Here is a 20,889-nt window from a genome sequence, read left to right as displayed (position 1 = left end):
AGCATTCCTTGTGAAGCTGATTGAGAAAATGTCAAGAGCGTGCAAAGCTGTCATCAAGGCAAAGGGTGGCTACTTTGAAGAACCCAAAATATAAAAAAATATTCGGAATTGTTTAACACTTTTTTGGTTACTACATGATTCCATATGTGTTATTTCATAGTTCTGATGTCTTCACTATTATTATACAATGTAGAACATAGTAAAAAATAAAGAAAAACCCTTGTATGAGTAGGTGTGTCCAAATGTTTGACTGGTACTGTATGTTTCAGTAAGATTGGATTTTTAGCATTTATAGCGATGGTTATCAACTGTACTGCAGGGATGGAACGTAAGTGGCAGAGAAATTGAGGTTGTGGTGGCAGCTGCAGAGAGGTATTTGGGTATATGAGATTTGACCTCAGAAGAGTTACATGGTGTGTTAAGAGGTGGTGTCCTATCCTTTCAGGTTGTTGGCCTGAAGTAGGACTAAATATATTTAGATAGTGGAGTAGGGTGGTGTTTTATTTTTTTAGTGAGTGTAGTGTTAAATGGTAGGGTATTGTTTTTTAAGCAAAGAATACGGGAGTTATACTCCAGTCTAGTAGGAGGCGGTAATGCAACATTTATTGAATGACAACCGCCGTTAAACCTCATGGAAGAAGACAAAGTGTAGAGGGATTAACATGGCGTCTATGGTTGCTGTGTTGATCGGGGCCGTGGATGAGAAAAACAATATACTGAACAGGAAGATAAATACGGTCTAGGTCAATTTTCAGCTAAAAACCTGCATATTACAGTAAGGCATTAGATATTATTTTGGACGTTTGACGATTTTGTCGTGCATCAGTTTTATAGAGTACCTAGCTAGTAAAACAATTGTCAATAGAAACGCTAAGCCGCCAGCGGAGATATGTCTAGTTTGAGAACTAGCTAGCCAGCCATTTATTAGCTACTTTGACTTATGTAGCTGTCGTTAGCAAAAACATTTACTAGCTAGCTAGGAAGTCCGTGCGCGAGCTTGCGGATATGTATTTGTCTCGAGCCGTTTTTAATACATTTTAGTTTGCTGCTTCTGCAGGGTTTCTCGCTGTGCGAGAAGGCCCTTTCGCCTTGTGGTTTGGTTTCGTTTCTTAATAAACAAGTGCTTCAGCCATGGTTTTGTTAAACTAGATGCTTTTAGCAACGCGGGTGTATTTACATACACTAGCGTTGCTCCGAATTGTATTGGGTTGCACAGAAAACTGTCCGCGGGAAGCCCGTAGTTAAATAAAATAAATAATAATTTCAACTTACTGTGCTGGTTGGACATTATGAAAACATTGAATTTAAAACAAAATAGAAGTTATAGGAATGTATTGTAAGTGTAATGAAACAGCAGGGAGCAGGTCTCGAGCCCGAGGTCCTGCGCGCTATCGACTGTGCCGCAAAAGCATGCTCAAGCGGCAGAGTCGATAGCGCGCCGGTTCGAGACCTGCTCCCTGCTGTTTCATTACAGTATTATTAAACTGACTTTCCAAACGTGGGACTATTGTAGAACCACTTCCTCTCTGTTTACCTCATGTCAATATAAAAGTCCCCCACAAGTTATTCCTTTTTCGTCCATGTAATAGTGCAGGACTTTTATTTTGATATGAGGTTAGAATGTCTACAGCAGACCCACGTTTTGGAAACTGTTTAATAATACATGTCTTTAACTAGATATTTTGTTAACTTCTGGCTTTTTGGGCTACACAATACTATTGGAAGCAATGCTAGTGTATGTAAATGCAAAGCGTTGCTAAAAGCAGCTACTAACCAACTAGCGTTAACTACGCCCTTTGTTATTTTAAAATAATGTGTCTTTGCAATGAACATAGCTAGTTATCATTTTACCTTTTTCTGAACTGGTCCAACTAACCATATATTTTCCTAGCTTAGATGCACTCTTGTTTAATCAGGCCTTTGGGACTTCATTGCAGCAAAGGTTTTGCCACTGTCCATTGGCTACTTTCTCAGTTCCTCTTATCAATACCCAATTTCTTCAATATATGATTTGATAGTATTACTATTTAGTATATAATAATAGTTTAGGCTATTGCTCTTCTAAGGTAAATGTAGGTAATGCCAACAATGAATGCATTTCATCTCTCCAGGTTTTCGTTGGACTAGCTGCCTCACTAGACCCTGATCACTCAATACAGAGTAGCAGTTAGTGGGAGAGGACAGGATCGAGGCATGGAGGAATCAAAAAGCCCATTAAAATCAGTCAAGTCCTCTCGCAACGAGGCCAAGGGAGCCAAAGCTTCATCCTCTGCCAGCTCCAGGCCCCTGAAAGAGGCTCCAGTCCAGAGAGAGTGCCTAAAGCCTGCCACTGCCTGTCGGAGCAAGGAGAACATCACCACAGCCAGGGAAGACCATAAGGACCAAGGCAGTAACTGTGGGACAGGCACAGGCAGAGCCTCCACTGCCAGCCCTCATGACCCAGGGAGAGGGAAGCCTCGTAGGCCAACTGGTAGGACCAACTCTGGGGAGAGGGGGAAGGTGAGACTTGAAGGCCAGCGGAAGCAGAGGGTTGATGCTAGGCCCTCGTTGGTTACAGGACGCAGCCCGGCTGGTGTAGGTGGAGACAGAGACACAGGAGCCACAGGTATGGTGGCCACTTCATCTGAAGAAGGCCTTACTTTACAGACTAAGACAAGTCAATTGAAGTTGAAGTCACCGGGTGAGTTATTCTATACTTTACATAACTATAGGTTAATGTTTGAGCCGATAGCCGCTATAATATGTCTCTGTTAGAGACCTCTTGTTGTTGTTATGCCATGGAAACTATTCTTGGTCAAAATATTTGTTTCCTACAGCTGTTTCATATTCTGCCTGTCTGTGTTTGCAGGTGAGAAGGCTAGTGCTGTGGTGGGCACAGGGCAGCCTGCATTGGAGGTCACTGTGGTGGGGTCAGGGGTCAACCAGCGTGGTCAGGGTAGAAACATGACCTCTGAGCAGAAGCTGGGTCTCAGACAGGCTGAGGAGCGCCTCTACAGAGACTACATACACAGACTGGTCAAGGTGAGGAGAGAAAATATGTTACCTCAGTTTGTATCAGTCAACTGTTGTCTGTATGTATTGTCTGTATTAGTTACTGGAATTTATGTACACAATTGCACATTTAAGGCAGCTTCAGTCTCAAGTTAGATCGGTCTGATGGTGCTGAGCGATTAACCAACATTTTGGTTATTTTTCATTTTTTTAAGCAGCTAACTGACCCGCATCGGTTAACCTCTTTCAGCTAGGGGGCACTATTTTTATGTTTTTAAAAATAGGCCCATATGCTAGAATATGCATATAATTGGCAGATTAGGATAGAAAACACTCTAAAGTTTCCAAAACTGTCAAAATATTGTCTGTGAGTATAACATAACTGATATTGCAGGCGAAACCTGAGGAAAATCAAACAGGAAGTGGCTTCTATTTCGAAAGCCATAGCCTGCCTTCGCTCCATTTAAAGGGATATCAACCAGATTTCTTTTCCTATCGCTTCCTCAAGGTGTCGACAGTCTTTAGACATAGTTTCAGGCTTTTATTTTGAAAAATGAGGGAGAAAGATAACATCGCGTTGGTGGATAGCTGGGTGTTCCCATGAGTTTTGTTTGCGTAACACAGTGGGGCAGCCATTGACTCTCCCTCTCCTACTGAAAAAGAGACCGTGCCGGTTGATATATTATTGATTTATTTATTTTAAAAAACAACCTTAGGATTGATTATAAAAAACGTTTGACATGTTTCTGTGGACATTACGGATACTATTTATTACGGATACGGATACACAGGCCGCTCGAGCCTGTGGATTTCTGAACATAACGCGCCAAACAAACTGAGTTATTTTGGATATAAAAATAACCTTTATTGAACAAAAGGAACATTTATTGTGTAACTGGGAGTCTCGTGAGTGAAAACATCCGAAGATCATCAAAGGTAAGCGATTAATTTTATTGCTTTTCTGATTTTCGTGACCAAGCTACTTTGATGCTAGTTGTTCATAATGTTTTGTCTAGTGATTGATAAACTTACACAACAGCTTGGATTGCTTTCGCTGTAAAGCATATTTTCAAAATCTGACACGACAGGTGGATTAACCTCTTGGATCTCCCCATACCGGATCCGGTATCAGGAATACAGACTCAAGCTCATTACCATAACGCAACGTTAACTATTCATGAACATCGCAAATGAAATGAAATAAATATGCCATCTCTCAAGCTTAGCCTTTTGTAAACAACACTGTCATCTCAGATTTTCAAAATATGCTTCTCAACCATAGGAAAACAATAATTTGTGTAAAAGTAGCTAGCTAGCGTAGCATTTAGCGTTAGCATTAGCGTTAGCATCCAGCACGCAACATTTCAACAAAAACATAAAAGCCTTCAAATAAAATAATTTACCTTTGAAGAACTTCTGATGTTTTCAATGAGGATACTCTCAGTTAGATAGCAGATGCTCAGTTTTTCCAAAAAGATTCTTTGTGTATTAGAAATAGCTCCGTTTTATACATCACATTTGGCTACCAAAAAAAAACGAAAATTCAGTCCTCAAAACGCGAACTTTTTTCCAAATTAACTCCATAATATCGACTGAAAACATGGCAAATGTTGTTTAGAATCAATCCTCAAGGTGTTTTTCACATATCTCTTCATTGATATATCGTTCTTGGACGCATGGTTTCTCCCCTGAATCAAATGGAAAAGTACAAGCAGCTGGCAATTGCGCACCGAATTCCACGCAGGACACCAGGCGGACACTTGGAAAATGTAGTCTCTTATGGTCAATCTTCCAATGATATGCCTACAAATACGTCACAATGCTGCTAAGACCTTGGGGGAACGACAGAAAGTGTAGGCTCATTCCTTGCGCAATCACAGCCATATAAGGAGACAATGGAAAACAGAGCTTCAGAAATTCTGCTAGTTTCCTGGTTGACGCATCATCTTGGTTTCGCCTGTAGAATGAGTTCTGGGGCACTTACAGACAATATCTTTGCAGATTCTGAAACTTCAGAGTGTTTTCTTTCAAAAACTGTCAAGAATATGCATAGTCGAGCATCTTTTCGTGACAAAATATCGCGCTTAAAACGGGAACGTTTTTTATCCAAAAATGAAATAGCGCCCCTAGAGATCCAAGAGGTTAACAAAATGCTAAACTGTGTTTTGCTATAATGCACTTGTGATTTCATGAATATAAATATTTTTAGTAATATTATTTATGTGGCGCTATGCAATTCAGCGGTTGTTGATGACAATTATCCCGCTAAAGGGATGGGTAGCATCAAGAAGTTAAGAACAAGTTTATCTTTAATGCAACCGCTGTGTCAGATTTCAAAAATGCTTTATGGCAAAAGCACAATATTGAATAATCTGAGAACAGCGTTCAGCCACAAAAACAAGCCATACAGTTACCCGCCAAATTGTGGAGTCAACAAAAGTCATAAATAGCATTATAAATCTTCACTTACCTTTGCTGATCTTCGTTGGAATGCACTCCCACAAGAAATGTTCGTTTTGTTTGATTACGTCCATATTTATATCCAAATACCTCCGTTTTGTTCACGCGTTTAGTTCATTACTCCAAAGGCAAAATCTGCTGGAAGCCTTGGGAAGTGCAATCTGGCCCCATAGACACAGCATATTGGATAGGCAATCACTTAAATGAAACTACAAACCTCAGATTTCCCACTTCTTGGTTGGATTTGTCTCAGGTTTTTGCCTGCCATATGAGTTCTGTTATACTCAGACATCATTCAAACAGTTTTAGAAACTTTAGAGGGTTTTCTATCCAATACCACTAATAATATGCATCTATTAGCATCTGGGGCAGAGTAGCAGGCAGTTTACTCTGGGCACCTTATTCATCCAAGCTACTCAATACTGCCCCCCTGTCACCAAGAAGGTCAATTATTTGAATTCCATTTAGTTTTTTTCCTGTCAGCTCGATGTTCAGTTTCTGTAGAAATAAATCAGATTAAGCCGAACTGTGCAATATGGTAGGGAGTTGTAGTTTCCAAAAGCCCAATATTTGACATAGTTTAGCAGAGAAAATTGGGTAATTAACTACAATGAGCATAATCCATTGCACGCCTGCTTACTTGTCTATGTGGAACAGACACAGAGAGAAAAGAACACGTGAGAGGGGTAGAAAGCAGCAGTTGCTTTGCAAGGTGTACTTAAATGCATGATCTAAGTGATTTGATATAGTTGGTAGCCTGTTCAGCAGTCATAAAAGTAGGCCGTATTTACTTTGAAGAACTAATCATTGTGAAGAAATAATCAATTGTGATTTTTGTCTGACAGCATAGGCAGCAGCTCTATAGAGATGAGGACTTGGAATAAATAATAGTCATCCAATTAAATATTTAATTAAAGTAATGCAAATAAATTATGGCTAAGGGATAAGCAGTAATGGTCAGTCACTACCATCATGGGATTTCAATGTATTATTTTATTCTGTGTTGCAGTATTCAAACCACAATGCATAGTGCATTTCATGTTTAAGTCTTATCAACTTGTAATTGGTTAATGAGAATTATCACCAGGTAAAACTGTTTCAATGCTAATAGTCAACAGCTCAAGACGTAGAGTTAAGATATCCATGTCTACAGGGCAGAGGGGTGGGGCACTATCATATCATCATCTCTTACATGTGATTGGTTTCACTGCTCTATCTCCGCCTCTACAGCCGTCTCCTGAATACCCTGACTTCCAGTATCTATGCAAGCTGTGTTCTGTACACATTGAGAACATACAGGGGGCACACAAACACATCAAGGAGAAAAGACACAAGAAGAACATCATGGTGAGAGAAAAAGCTACTTTTATTTAATTTGTCATAATTATCATGTTCTCCAACGACAACGGATGTGTATTGTAACTTAGAAGGGAAACCTACGCTGTTATTTCAATTTTTATGACATTTTAGAAGTGGAAACATTTACTTGAGGTGGAGCTTATTGATGTGTGTCTGTTTATTTTTCCTCTATTTTTCCTTCCTCTGTATCCCCCCCAGCATTTTCCCTAGTCAATTAGACAGGGCCATTGGATATTTGGATTCACCATGCCTTTGTCCCTCTCCCCTGTGCTGTAACTGTTTTAGGATAAGCAGGAAGAGAATGAGCTGCGGGCGCTGCCTGCCCCCTTCCCAGCCCAGCTCGGAGCCGTTGACGCAGCCGTCCTCCGGGCGGCCAACCAACACGGCATCTCAGACCAGGACTTCCTGGTGCGACAGGAAGTGGTCGACAGGATGGAGGAGATCATACAGCAGCACCTCTCAGGTAACCAACTCTTCCTATCCTTCTGTCTCCTCCCTGTCATCTAGGCCTGGGTGAAAGCTGTGCAAACGCAGCTGGTCTTTCTCTTGAATGTGCGTGTCCAATAATGTCCACTTCACGTTCATGTGCATGTCACGTGTGGCAGCTGTGGCAGTGTTTTCCCCTTTCTGCCACAATGACATGCAGATCATTATGCATTGATATTAGGGCTGGGCGATATGGCCTAAAACGCATCTATTTTTTTTTTCAAACTTGTGGGCGGTTCACGATATATATCAACAAACAAAATATTCTCTCTAAAGAAGCTTTTTTTCTGTACAATTTAAAGGTCAAATACACTGTATTTATACCTAGGCCGAATATATGCTTTCCACAATCATAAGACCCACTAATAATTTTAATATTTTATCAAAATAGTTGTACCTGCTTTTTTGTTGTTGTTGCAAAATCACTAATCTGACTTTCAGGTCTGTCTATAAAAATGCCCTTTTTGTTACACATTTATACAGAACCATGCACATTCACTAATAATGTAACAGGCATAAAATAAAATAAACACCCGACTCATGAACAATCTCTCAGGCACAATCCCAGGTGCTAGTGAGTAGCCAGCTAATATTTATATTTCAAGTTTAGTCAACTTAGATCATGGTATAATTTCACAAGCTCTGAAAGGAAAAGCAGTTCAATTGTTAAGAGCACAACCGTCCGTCTCCTACTGTTTGAACAGTATGCTAGTCTTTCCACTTTGTTCAGATGTTGAAATCAAGTTGGCTACCTTATTTCTCAGAATGAGAACGAGTTGCCAATTCCTTATATAAATAGTTTGTTTATTGCACATGTTTATAAGCCTAAACAGCTAGTATTTTATTTTTTATTTATTTCCCTAAACAGCTAGTATTTTATTTTTTATTTATTTCCCTAAACAGCTAGTATTTTATTTTTTATTTATTTCCCTAAACAGCTAGTATTTTATTTTTTATTTATTTCCCTAAACAGCTAGTAAAACAATCATTATTTGACAAAAATGCTGCTAGCGATACGTGGTACGGTAATGTGCATGTGACAAACTGAGCATTAATTCTTCAGAATGATTGTTCATTGGTACATCCATTTTAGTAGTGTCTGTTGTCCTCAAAATTTGAGGAGTTGAAACATAAACAGGGTATGGTTAGAAAGGCTAACTTCTCCTCTATTACAGTAAAATAATGTCTCTATTGGTTTCGGTGTCCATATGCCTGATTCTGTTGGACCAAACCAATGCAGTATTAAATGATACACTGAACAGTAAGGTTCAATCCAATGTGTTGTATTGAGTAGAAGTGTGAATATCGGTGACTGGATTTCGTGTAGCAAATCCGCAAAACATTTTGAAAAGGGAACAGGCGTCTGTCTGGTGAACAGCGCGAACAGGACGCTAAGGCCACTGACATTTTTCCTAGTGGTATCGCGATACTACACGGTATCGTGATACTTGTCCTGCTATCGTATGATGAGTGAAATGTTGGTATCGTGGCAACACTAGTAGGGAGATTATATGATCTGAATCATGTAAAATGCTGTTTAATGTATGGCTTTTGGTGTTGTTTCTTATCCAGTTTGCTCCCTTCGGCTCTACGGCTCCTGTCTCACCCGATTTGCCTTCAAGACAAGTGACATTAACATTGACGTCACCTACCCCTCCACTGTAAGTCTTTGTTGTGTTCTCACCTAACCACTAATGCAAGTTATATAAATGTTAAGTGGGTGCACATCGAATTGTTGTTAGTGTTAAGACGTATCTTTGGAGTTAACAGTTACATCAGTGGTAATCAATACATGGCAAACAAGGGAAGGAAGCTATTCAAGACTATTGGGACACAGCCTTGGTTTGCATCATCACCTCAATGTCAGTCTGTATCGGATGATCAGCGATTGCTCTTCAACATCATTGCTTTGGATAATATTTAACTGATTTGGGTAGTGCTTATTAGTTAAGAGGATCCAAGTACCTGTGAATAATAGGACTTCTAAACAGGACACTGTAAAACAAAACACATTTAACAGTGCGGACCGAACCGAGTTCACCAAATTGACACCCCTAATGAATGCATTTGATTGAATTTGATATGATCAACTTTGATGCCGACCCTGACTAACAAATGTCATGCTGTTGTTGTCTCTCCAGATGACCCAACCAGATGTGCTGATACTAGTACTGGAAATCCTGAAGAACAGCAGTGAGTGTTGAACAGCCCTGCATGAATAAACACTGTCAGTGTAGAGAGCGACTGTAGATTCAGCACAAGGAGGATTGTGTTGTGGCACCAGACAGAGTCAGTGAGCTCTTTGTTCCAGCCCACAGGCCAGAGCAGGGAAGAGTAGAGCTGTACTGAGTTCTGTGTTAGACTGGAGAGTCCATATTAACCTCCTTGAATGAAGAATGTTGTTATGAAATGAGAACATTTATAGAAAACCTGATAACTAATTTAATACAACCCCAGTATGTACAGTATGTCAATTGGGGAGCCAGCCTAGGAGATCATGTTGTTGTCTTTGAGTTTGGGAGCAGTCAAAGAATGTTCACCTTTCTCTTTACAGCTGAATATTCTGAGGTGGAGTCTGATTTTCACGCCAAAGTTCCGGTAGTGTTTTGTAGAGATGTCAACAGGTCAGTGGAATGTCAACTCTACTGCTTTCTATTAGCTCTACTTTGATCTATTTACAACATACTACTCTTTGAAATATCCTCTGAGTTACTGGTTGCTGGATGGTTTTCATTCCTGGGCACATTATAGCAATACATTTTGCAACAGAAAACAAAAATGATTTTTTTCAGGTAGCCCCTCTGTTTCAGTCAGTTTTCTTCTGTTTGGTGCCTAATGAATACAACCCTGATGAGCTTGTTGTCTCCACAGTAGGTTGTTGTGCACGGTGAGTGCAGGTAATGACGTAGCCTGCCTCACTACCAACCACCTGGCTGCCCTGGCTAGACTGGAACCCAGACTGGTGCCTCTGGTCCTGGCCTTCCGCCTCTGGGCTAAGGTAAGGCTGGCCTGGGGGACATTCTCTTTAATGGATAGTATGCCATCATATGATGTAAATGGTATATATCTAGTGCTTTTGATGATTACACTTTTTCAATGTTCAGGCCTTTGCTGACTAAACCTAAACCTCTTCATGCCTACAGTTCTTAAAGTGTACTGTATTTGTCTGTGGGTTTCATTGTAATGAGTCAATGATATGATGGCTCGACATACCTTTGCATACTGTAGTTTTAGTTGTTTTGATGACACCAACAGCCCCTGACCAGAGACAATTATATATTTGGTTGTTTCCGTTCCTCTAGTTGTGCCACATTGACTGCCAGGCGGAAGGGGGTATCCCCTCCTACTCCTTCTCTCTCATGGTCATCTTCTTCCTCCAACAACGCAGGGACCCCATCCTCCCTGTCTACTTCGGCTACTGGGTAGGTGACACCACAGAAATATAATAACTAGAGTGGACATCGTTCTCTTTGTCACGCATTTGATCATTTTAATAGAACTGGTCACCATTATGACAGGCACATTTGAAGGTAATAAATTACTTTCAAGTGACAAGTCATAACATGTTGCTGGCTTTTCTGTTGTTGATAGCTAAGCTATGTTGTGTTCTGTTTCAGATTGAAGGCTTTGACGTGAAGCATGTGGACGAGTACCATCTGACGGGGATAGAGATGGATATATTTGTGGGGTGGGAGCACAGATCCCCCAGTACAGAGGGACGGGGGGACGGCAGGGGGGAAGGACGGAAGGCCAAGTCTGAGCAAAAGAAACCTGATGTGAAGAACCGGCATGTAGCGGGGAAGGTGAGTAGTCCGGAAGGGGAGGGACTACTCACCGGCTCTGCAAACAGCACACTCACACTATGGTCGAGTTCTGAATTTCTTCACTTTTCGCAAAAAGTGTACACTAGCTCACTCTTCCCTTTATGGATTTATTAGATTGTTTTGCATAAGCTAGCTCGAGAGAAATCTGACACCAGTCTTTTGGTAACACTTAATGACAACTTTCATGAGTACACAGTCCATGAAGGGAAGTGAACGAGGAGAGAATGTGACCGTTACTATGGCTTTCAAGAATCAGAATGTTTTTTTTTTTTATGGAGCTTCCTGAACTAAGCCTATGTCACTGACATAGTGTATTTCCCACTCTCTGTCCCTCCCAGACGCGTCTATCCCTGGACCTGGGTAAGGGTGTTTCCCTGGGCCAGCTGTGGCTGGAGCTGCTGAGGTTCTACACGCTGGAGTTCGCCCTGGAGGAACACATCATCAGCATCCGCCTCAAAGAACTTCTCTCTCGAGAGATGAAGAACTGGCCCCGACGCAGGCTGGCAATCGAGGGTAAGTGACAGAGAGGGGGAGGGGAGAGACCGCTGAATGGGGGTGTATTCGGAGAGGTGAAACGATAGAAACGTACTGAATAGAGCTGACATGTCATTGTATTCTACATGACAGACAATCAGGTTTGTTTTACACAATACATTTTTATTTGTGACTAGCTCTCCTCCTTTGTTACCTATTTTGTCATTACTATTTGTCTCACTCAATGAGCCTGCTGAAGTACCAGGGGTTAATAGGTTGGGGTTGGAAAGGTCAGAAGAACCTTTTTTTTTTTTTTTTTTGATTTCTCAGTGAGTTTCTACACCCCACTACCACCTTTCAATTCGTCATCCTCCATTTCCTCTTCTGTCAGATCCGTTTGCCCTGAAGAGGAACGTCGCACGCAGCCTCAACAGTCAAATGGTCTTTGAGTACATCCAGGAGCGCTTCCGCACCGCCTACAAATACTTTGCCTGCCCGCAGAGCAAGGACCGAAACACCGTGGAGCAGCAGAGAGGCAAGAATACAACCAAACATGGGGGCATGAAGCAGGAGGAAGGCGAAAGAAAGGGTGGAGAAGACGGGTCTGAGAAGAGTGGAGGTGGACAGGGCGATCGGAATGAAGGGAAAAGTCAGAGCTCTGAGACAGGTCAGAAGGAGGATGGTGAGAGTGATGAAGAGGAATGGGCTGAGCGGACTCAGGAGAAGGAGGAGAGGGCATTGAATGGCGGGCTTATGGACTTGGTCCTTAGTGGGGGGGGGACTTCAACGGATGGGGCTGTAGCGGAGCCTGGCACCACTCTGGAGCCTTCCTCCGCCTCAACCCACAACGGCCTACTGGATAGGGATGAAGAGGAGGAGAACCATGTGTCAGAGAAGCAGGGACACATTGCACCAGAGGACCTGCACTATATCTTTGACAGAATGATCTTCACTGGCGGAAAGGTAACACCTTACTCATCAAACTTGTTTTCCAATGGACAATGTACATTCTATAACTGATTTGACAGCACATTTTGTATATCTTTATGTAAGTTCCAGAACTCCTTTGCCATAATTGTTATAGTTTGACTCATGGATTTGGCTTAAAGTTTAGGGAAAAAGCAGGTCTTTACCATAGTTTTCAGGTATTATCTTAATGAGTTTCTGGTCATTTGGATGTTCACAGGTTCTGCTTTCCAACAGGTCAATCCTCTTTATTATTTGATTATCCCCCCTGCAGCCTCCTACAGTTGTGTGCAGCACATGTAAGAGAGATGGCCATCTGAAGGACGAGTGTCCTGAGGACTTCAAGAAGATCGAGCTCAAACCGCTGCCCCCCATGACCGACCGCTTCAGAGACATCCTGGATGGCCTTTGTAGACTCTGCTACCGTAAGTCGTCCGCTGTTCATCATCCTTGTACCATCTTACAAGGTGTTTGAGTGATTTTTTTTGGTCCAGATTTTGTCCCAGCATATCTTCTATATTATGGAGCGAAGACAGGTGTCTTTAACCATACACTGTTAAAAACAATATACTTAAATAACACACACGGGAATACTCAAGCACGCTAAATATCATTTTTATTATCCTGTTTTTTTGTTGTTAAATGTCTGTTGTGTTTGTAGATGAGCTGTCCCCTTCCCCTGGAGAGCAGCTGAAGAGAGAGCAGATCCTGGGTAGTCTGGAGAGGTTCATACAAAAGGAGTACAATGGTACGTACAGATAACAACTGAGTTGCGTATGTAACGGCTGAGAACAGCAGTGTAAAGGAATACGGAACTTCCTATACAGTGTTACCACTTCAGTGTGGTACTATAAAACATCTATGATATCATTCTACAGACAATGCCCAGCTGTGTTTGTTTGGTTCCTCGAAGAACGGCTTTGGTTTCCGTGACAGTGACCTGGACATCTGCATGACCCTGGAGGGCCATGATACAGCAGAGGTACATTAACTCACTGGACCGGCACCCATTTTGACATTTTAAACTAAGCCTTCAGTTCTTTGTCTGATCTCATCTCCCTAGTCATTTTGAGATGTAAATATGTCTACCTCTACCAACAGAAGTTGAACTGCAAAGAGATCATCGAAGGCCTAGCCAAGGTGCTAAAGAAACACACAGGTAAGAGACCAGTTCGTCCACAGCACATTACATTGACTCCTTTCAGAATGCAAGGTTTGACTGCTTGCTATGAGTACAGAGTAGACAGTCATATTTTGTGACTTGGTGATTGATTAACCTGTGTTTTCCCATATCAGGTCTGAGGAACATCCTGCCTATCACAACAGCCAAAGTGCCTATTGTGAAGTTTGAACACAGACAGAGCGGACTGGAGGCAGACATAAGCCTCTACAACACTCTGGTGAGTAAACAGACTGGTAAGCGTCAGTCACTGGTTAACAGGTCCTTTTGTAACTCAAGCTAAGTTGCTATTATCTACATAATTGCTTACTAGCTTAAAAGTTTTTATGGGCGGTGAAATTGCAATGCGCAAAATTCTAAAATACCAAATTCAAATATTTTACATTCTTGAAAATATATGTGTTATACATCAAAATTAAACTTAATTTATTGTTAATCCAGCCAGCCGCTGTGTCCGATTTCAAAAAGGCTTTACAGCGAAAGCAAACCATGCGATTATCTGAGGACAGCGCCCCGCATACAAACACATGAAAATCATATTTCAACCAGGCAGGTGCGCCACAAAAGTAAGAAATAGCGATATAATAAATGCCTTACCTTTGAAGATATTCTTCTGTTGGCACTCCAAAATGTCCCAGAAACATCACAAATGGTCCTTTTGTTCGATAATGTCTTCTTTATGTCCCAAAAATGTCCATTTATTTGTCCAGTTTGATTCAGAAATACACCGGTTTCAACTCGCCCACAAAGTATCTAATAAGTTACCTATGAACTTGGTCCAAACATTTCAAACAATGTCCCTAATCCAACCTCAGGTACCCTAAAATGTAAATAATCGATTAATACCGGATAAAAACAACGTGAAGCGCGCTCCAGTTCACGCGCATCAAAACAGTAGAGTCCACCTGGAGTGACACTTACTTCTTCATTTCTCAAAAAAAATAAAACATTGAACAATTTCTAAAGACTGTTGACATCTAGTGGAAGCCATAGGAACTGCAACCAGGTTCCTAATAAGGGTATCCCATAGAAAACAATTGGAAAATCCTATGACCTCAATTATTTTCCCTGGATGGTTTGTCCTTGGGGTTTCCATATCAGTTCTGTTATACTCACATACATTATTTTAACAGTTTTAGAAACTTTAGAGTGTTTTCTATCCAAATCTACCAATTATATGCATATCCTAGCTTCTGGGCCTGAGTAACAAGCAGTTTACTTTGGGCACGCTTTTTATCTAGAGGTGAAAATACCGCCCCCTACCCAAGAGGTTAAGCAATTAAATGCATGCATCTGTATGGATTCATTGGCATCAATCCTCTTATCCAGGCTCAACACAACACCAGAATGCTGGCTACCTACGCTGCCCTAGACCCTCGCGTGCAGTTCCTGGGATACACCATGAAGGTGTTTGCGAAGCGCTGTGACATAGGTGACGCGTCCAGAGGAAGTCTGTCATCCTATGCCTACATCCTCATGGTGCTCTACTTCCTGCAGCAGAGACAGCCCCCTGTCATCCCTGTTCTCCAAGAGGTACTGTTCACTTACCCTCTGTTCACTTACCCTCTGTTAACCCTTTTTACAACCCCAAAGTGGTTACTGTTATAGCTTGTCTGTATGGACGTAGCCCACACCAACAGAACATGCTGAAAGACTTTTGTAAAAGCATTTATAAAAAACTTAAGGAAATAACCCAATGTTGATCTTTTTCTTAGGTCTTTGATGGACATTCTGTACCGCAGAGGATGGTGGATGGTTGGAATGCCTTCTTCTTTGATGACATTGAGGAACTGGTGAGTTGTTTGGTCATCAACACTACTGAATGTAACATCCTACATGCCTGCTTTTCCTAAATTATGTTTTTGTTGTTGCTTACTAGTCATTGTAGTCAAAAGCGTTCTCTAAAAGTTCTGAATATAATAAAGCTCACTATCTGTTGACGTCCCCCGTAGCGTCAGCGTCTGCCAGAGCTTCCGCAGAACCGCGAGACTGTGGGGGAGCTGTGGCTGGGCCTGCTCAGGTTCTACACTGAAGAGTTTGACTTTAAGGAGCTCGTCATCAGCATCCGCCAGAGGAAACGACTCACCACTTTCGAGAAGCAGTGGACCTCCAAGTGCATCGCCATTGAAGGTAGTGAAACTATCCTTCTCAGTCACATGGTTGTGATGATGAAAGGACCAATTTGATCACTGATGACTGACTTTTTGTTTTCCTTAGATCCCTTCGACTTGAATCACAATCTTGGTGCTGGAGTTTCTCGCAAAAGTAAGTGAACTATGTCTCCTAAAGTCATCCTTAGGAGGCCAATTCTGTGTTGTCTCTAGTATTTCTGTGATCATGGTCCCTAACACACCCCCCCTCTCTCTCTCCTCAGTGACTAACTTCATCATGAAGGCCTTTATCAACGGCAGGAAGCTGTTTGGTACTCCTTTCTACCCCCAGCCTGGCATAGAGGCGGTATGACACACATTAGATATAGGACTGTATTAAACAGAGTGTTAGAGTATGAGTGCTGGTATAGGTTCATTTTTGCCTTTTTAAATGACAATGAGTAAGAATGGGACCTGATCCAAGATCGGCACTCTGAAACACATTGTAAGTATGGGCATTGTTGCCTTGACACCGAGTTGCATTTATGAACATGTATCAAATGGTTCCATTTGTCTAAGTAAAGTCTGTTCTCATGTCTAACAATGTTTTATTCTGTGGTACAGAACTACTTCTTTGACTCCAAGGTGCTCACGGACGGGGAACTTGCACCTAATGACAGGTGCTGTCGGATCTGTGGCAAGATCGGTCATTACATGAAGGACTGCCCCAAAAGACGCAGGTACACAGGGAGAGAACATCAGTGAGTTTTTTTGGAACGTGTGTGTGTGTGTGTGTGTGTGCAGACCTGGGTTCAAATACTATTTAAAACATTTTCAATACTTTGAACATTTGCTTTAGCATGCTTGCAGTGCCAGGTGTCACCGGTTTGCACTTTTGTCTGTTGGTTCTATTGCAACAGGCATAGTATATATTATTTAAACCTGTGTTGGGTGGTGTTTCCATGTTTGATTGAACTAATCCTCTGTTTCTGTGCGTGTGTGTGTGTCATTTGTCCAAAAAGGGGGATGAAGAAGAAGGAGAACGAAAAAGAGGAGGATGTCAAGGATGGAGACGATCATGAGCCTCGGGAGCGTCGCTGTTTCCAGTGTGGTGAAATTGGTCATGTACGGCGGGACTGCCCAGAGCACCGCCACCTTAGACAGAAAGCCGCAGGGGGACCAGGTACACACACACACACACACACACCTCAATGTCCTTTTATTTGCACTACTTTTTAATGGGTACAGGTGACATAATGTATATTAACTGATACCAAAGAAAATACTGTACCAAGTTTGACGATGATTGTTTTTAGAAGCTCAATTTTATTTGAGTATCCACAATGTTTTATTTATTTATTATCTGAGCTAGTGGATCACAGCAAGAGTATTTACCAGCTATGTATACAGTAACTAATTCATGATTAGACCTGTATTTTCTCATTACTAGTACTGCCCAGCACAGGGCAGCAGTGGGACAGAGTGATGTATGTGGTGGTTGGTTTCTCTGTTTCCTCCAGTTTCCCACATAGTGCGAGCCATGGCAAGCTCCCAGTCCATCCCCATCCCCCAACCTCCCCAGGACCTCCCTGGACGCACCAGACAACCTTCCGAATGTGTGAGTACAACAGGGAATTGTCTCTCTCTCCCTTAGCCACCCTAACCATGCTCAAATATAATGCATTGAGTACTGTTGCAGCTAGCTTCTTCATCTATCAATACTTGTATGTATGTATGTATGATACATTTATTTTCTTTTTTTTCTGTCTTTCCCACTACCTCCTGTTCCCTTGCTGTCTCTCCAACTCTGCTCTCTCGGTCTCTCTGTCCAGTCTGATTCCCGCCAGACTCCGCCCTATTCCCCTCAGCCCACCCTGTTCTCCCAGGGTTCGAGCCAATCCTCCAGCTCCCCCCAGCCCTCCTCTTCCAAGACCTCCACCTCCGCTGGAGGGGTACCCCACAAGCAGCCCCAACATCCCCAGGTTCCCCTCTCTCTCTTTAGCTTCCCTCCCTCCCACCCAAGCCAGTACCACCACCCTGGAGCTCTCACTGCTCTGGGGCTACTGCCGTCCCACCACAACCAGCACCAATCACACCTGTCCCAGGGACACCAGGCCCATCACCAACCTCACCACCCCTCCACCTCCTGGCCCATCCATGGCCCCGTCCTCCAGACCTCCAGTGGCCCTGAAGGGCCCTCCCCGCCCGGCCTAAAATTCTCCTTACGCCAGGCCCCCGGGCAAGGGAATGGGAACACAGGCCCAGGGCGGTCTCCGGTGGGTGGCAGCCCCATGAACCTCAATGACCCCAGCATCATCTTCGCCCAGCCGGCGGGGAGGCCCATGGGGTTGGGAGGAGGGACGGGACTGGACGGGCACTGGCACAACCACCTGGCACAGCAAGGGGCACTGGTGGCTAATGGCACTGTGGGCAAGTCAGGTACACACTGGGTGGCACTGTCTGTCTGTGTTAGGTCTGATTGTCTGTGTCATTCTGTCCACGTCTTTGTTTATTTGACTGACTATGGTCAGATTCTGTCCTTGTTCCGGGAGTCTTTAGCAGTAACTGTCTGTTTCCCTGTTAACGGTGCTGATTGTGTGGTCAGGTAAGAGACACCAGTGGTTTTGGCTACACACTTAATTTGCTGTTCACAAAAAACTGGTGCTAGGACTGAAGGATATTATCAAATTATTGTAGTTGGCTTAGTTTGTTTGTTTTAAATTCCAAGGATGTTTTGCTGTACCGAATTTGAAGACCTCTCCATTCCTCCCTCCCTCCCCCCGCAGATCCGGGCTACCAGACCCAGTTTGGGGGGGTGAGTCAGCAGGGCTCTAGGAATTGGGAGCACAGCAACGCAGCCCACTACTCCCAGTCCCCGTCCTGGCCCTACCGCATGCCACAGAAATTCATCCAGCAGGGCAACGGTTGCTACCCACAACCCGGCAAGCCCGTCATGTCCCAGAGTAAGAGGCTCAGAAAGCGAGAGGAGAGAGGGAGAGACAGACACAGGGTCAAGAGATGTACTGCTAGGATGCCACCTCTCATTTAGTATACTTTTTTACTAAATGTAATCTAAATAATTGACCCCTTCAATCTTAGAAAAATGCCCCTACAGCAGTTAACTTTACTTCCTTGTTTGTCTTGACTCCGCCCCAGGTTCTGTGGTGCACCCCGGTCAGCATTTCCCGCTCCTCCCCCACGGACGACGACATGTCAACCTCAATTACATCCAACAGAAGAAATGAACTTTGAATTCTAAACTCTGCTCACATAGCATATCCATTCAATTAGGTTTTATGGTCCTTCACCATGACAAAACAAAAACAATATAATCGAAAATTTGCATCATTTGGTCACACTACTTTTTAAATGAATTTGATCATTTTTGTACATTTTTTACATTTTTCCTTTGGTCTCCTTACATTGATTTGTGATACAAATGTCATATTTTAATACCCCCATTTTTGAAGGGGTCCAAAAAGTGTTTATTTTATTGTGTAAAGGAAGTAGGTAAAATATTAGCTGTACTCATACTTTGCTTGCTTATTAAGGATAAAATCTTTGAATAGATATTTGTAAAATATATATATATATATATCATGCTCACCCCTATCAGATAGTTACAGTGCCTTTAGAAAGTATGCATACACCCTGACTTATTCCACATTTTGTTGTGACAGCCTGAATTGAAAATGGATTAAATTGTTAAAATTCACTCTGAATTACACGATACCCCATAATGACAAAGTGAAAACATGTTTGTAGAAATATTTTGCACATTTTATAGGAAATGAAATGCAGGCATTGAATTTACATAAGTATTCACACCCCTGACTCAATACTTTGTAGAAGCACCTTTGGCAGTGATGACAGCTTAGTCTTTCTGGGTATGTCTGTAAGAGCTTTCCACACCTGGATTGTGTAACATTTGCCCATTGTTGTTAAAAAAAATCCTCTAAGCTCTGTCAAATGTGTTGTTGATCACTGCTAGACAACCATTTTCAGGTCTTGCCATGGATTTATGTCAAAACTGTAAATTGGCCACTCGAACATTCACTGTCGTCTTGGTAAGCAACTCCAGTGTAGATTTGGCCTTGTGTTTTAGCTTATTGTCCTGCTGAAAGGTGAATTAATCTCCCAGTGTCTGGTGGAAAGCAGACTGAACTAGGTTTTCCGCTAGGATTTTGCCTCTGCTTAGTCATCAACACTAAGAAACAGAACGGAACTATCTGGAAAAACTCCCCAGTCCTTAATGATTACAAGCATACCCATAACACGATGCTGCCACCACTATACTTGAAAATTTGGAGAGTGGTACTCAGTAATGTGTTGTATTGGATTTGCCCCAAACATAACACTTTTTTTCAAGACATTGTTGCAAACAGGATGCATGTTTCGGAATAATTAAATTTTGTACAGGCTTCCTTCTTTACATTCTGTCAATTTAGGTTAGTATTGTGGACTAACTACAATGTTGTTGATCTATCCTCAGTTTTCTCCTACCACATCCATTAAATTCTGAAACTGTTTTAAAGTCACCATTGGCCTCATGTTGAAGTCCCTGAGCGGTTTCCTTCCTCTCCGGAGTTAGGAAAGACGCCTGTATTTTTTGTAGTGACTGGGTGTATTAATACACCATCTAAAGTGTAATTAATAACTTTGCCATGCTCAAAGGGATATTCAATGTCTGTTTTTTTTATTACTTTTACCCATCTACCAATAGGTGCCCTTCTTTGCGAGGCGTTGGTAAACCTTCCTGGTCTTTGTTTGAAATTCACTGCTCGACTGAGACAATTATCTGTAAGGTATGTGTGGGGTACAGAGATGAGGTAGTCATTCAAAAATCATGTTAAACACTATTGCACACCTAGTGAATCCATGCAATTTATTATGTGAATTATTAAGCAGATGTTTACTCCTAAATTTATTTAGGCTTGCCAAAACATAAGGGATTGAATACTTATTGACTCAAGATATTTCAGCTTTTCATTTTTTGTTAATTAAACATTTCTACAAACATAATTCCACTTTGGAATTATGGGGTATTGTGTGTGTAGGC

At 42.1% G+C, this 20,889-nt stretch overlaps 1 protein-coding gene across 3 annotated transcripts; it reads left to right on the top strand.

Annotated features, from left to right (window-relative positions):
• The first annotated feature begins 635 nt into the window (after positions 1 to 635).
• LOC139406782 (terminal uridylyltransferase 4-like) lies at positions 636 to 20,368 on the top strand. Of its 3 annotated transcripts, none has more exons than XM_071149813.1 (29): positions 636 to 775; positions 2,112 to 2,680; positions 2,849 to 3,021; positions 6,682 to 6,798; positions 7,096 to 7,273; positions 8,869 to 8,957; positions 9,438 to 9,489; positions 9,851 to 9,920; positions 10,168 to 10,294; positions 10,599 to 10,718; positions 10,914 to 11,099; positions 11,459 to 11,633; positions 11,986 to 12,557; positions 12,835 to 12,985; positions 13,222 to 13,308; positions 13,439 to 13,542; positions 13,662 to 13,719; positions 13,857 to 13,960; positions 15,070 to 15,273; positions 15,456 to 15,533; positions 15,693 to 15,870; positions 15,958 to 16,005; positions 16,115 to 16,197; positions 16,455 to 16,591; positions 16,853 to 17,013; positions 17,351 to 17,448; positions 17,663 to 18,269; positions 18,617 to 18,793; positions 18,987 to 19,309. In XM_071149813.1, exons 2-29 carry the CDS (start codon positions 2,194 to 2,196, stop codon positions 19,073 to 19,075), a joined length of 4,710 nt encoding a protein of 1,569 aa, XP_071005914.1. In that variant the 5' UTR covers positions 636 to 775; positions 2,112 to 2,193; the 3' UTR covers positions 19,076 to 19,309. The 3 variants fall into 3 exon arrangements, with proteins under 3 accessions (XP_071005914.1, XP_071005916.1, XP_071005915.1); XM_071149815.1 differs by having other exon boundaries at positions 644 to 775; positions 16,455 to 16,570; positions 18,987 to 20,368; XM_071149814.1 differs by having other exon boundaries at positions 649 to 780; positions 2,160 to 2,680.
• Positions 20,369 to 20,889: the final 521 nt, after the last annotated feature.

Source organism: Oncorhynchus clarkii, chromosome 4 (genome assembly GCF_045791955.1).
Source record: "Oncorhynchus clarkii lewisi isolate Uvic-CL-2024 chromosome 4, UVic_Ocla_1.0, whole genome shotgun sequence".
NCBI lineage: Eukaryota > Metazoa > Chordata > Actinopteri > Salmoniformes > Salmonidae > Oncorhynchus > Oncorhynchus clarkii.
Note: the sequence above shows the minus strand (reverse complement) of the source record. Positions and strands in the feature narration are given on the sequence as shown.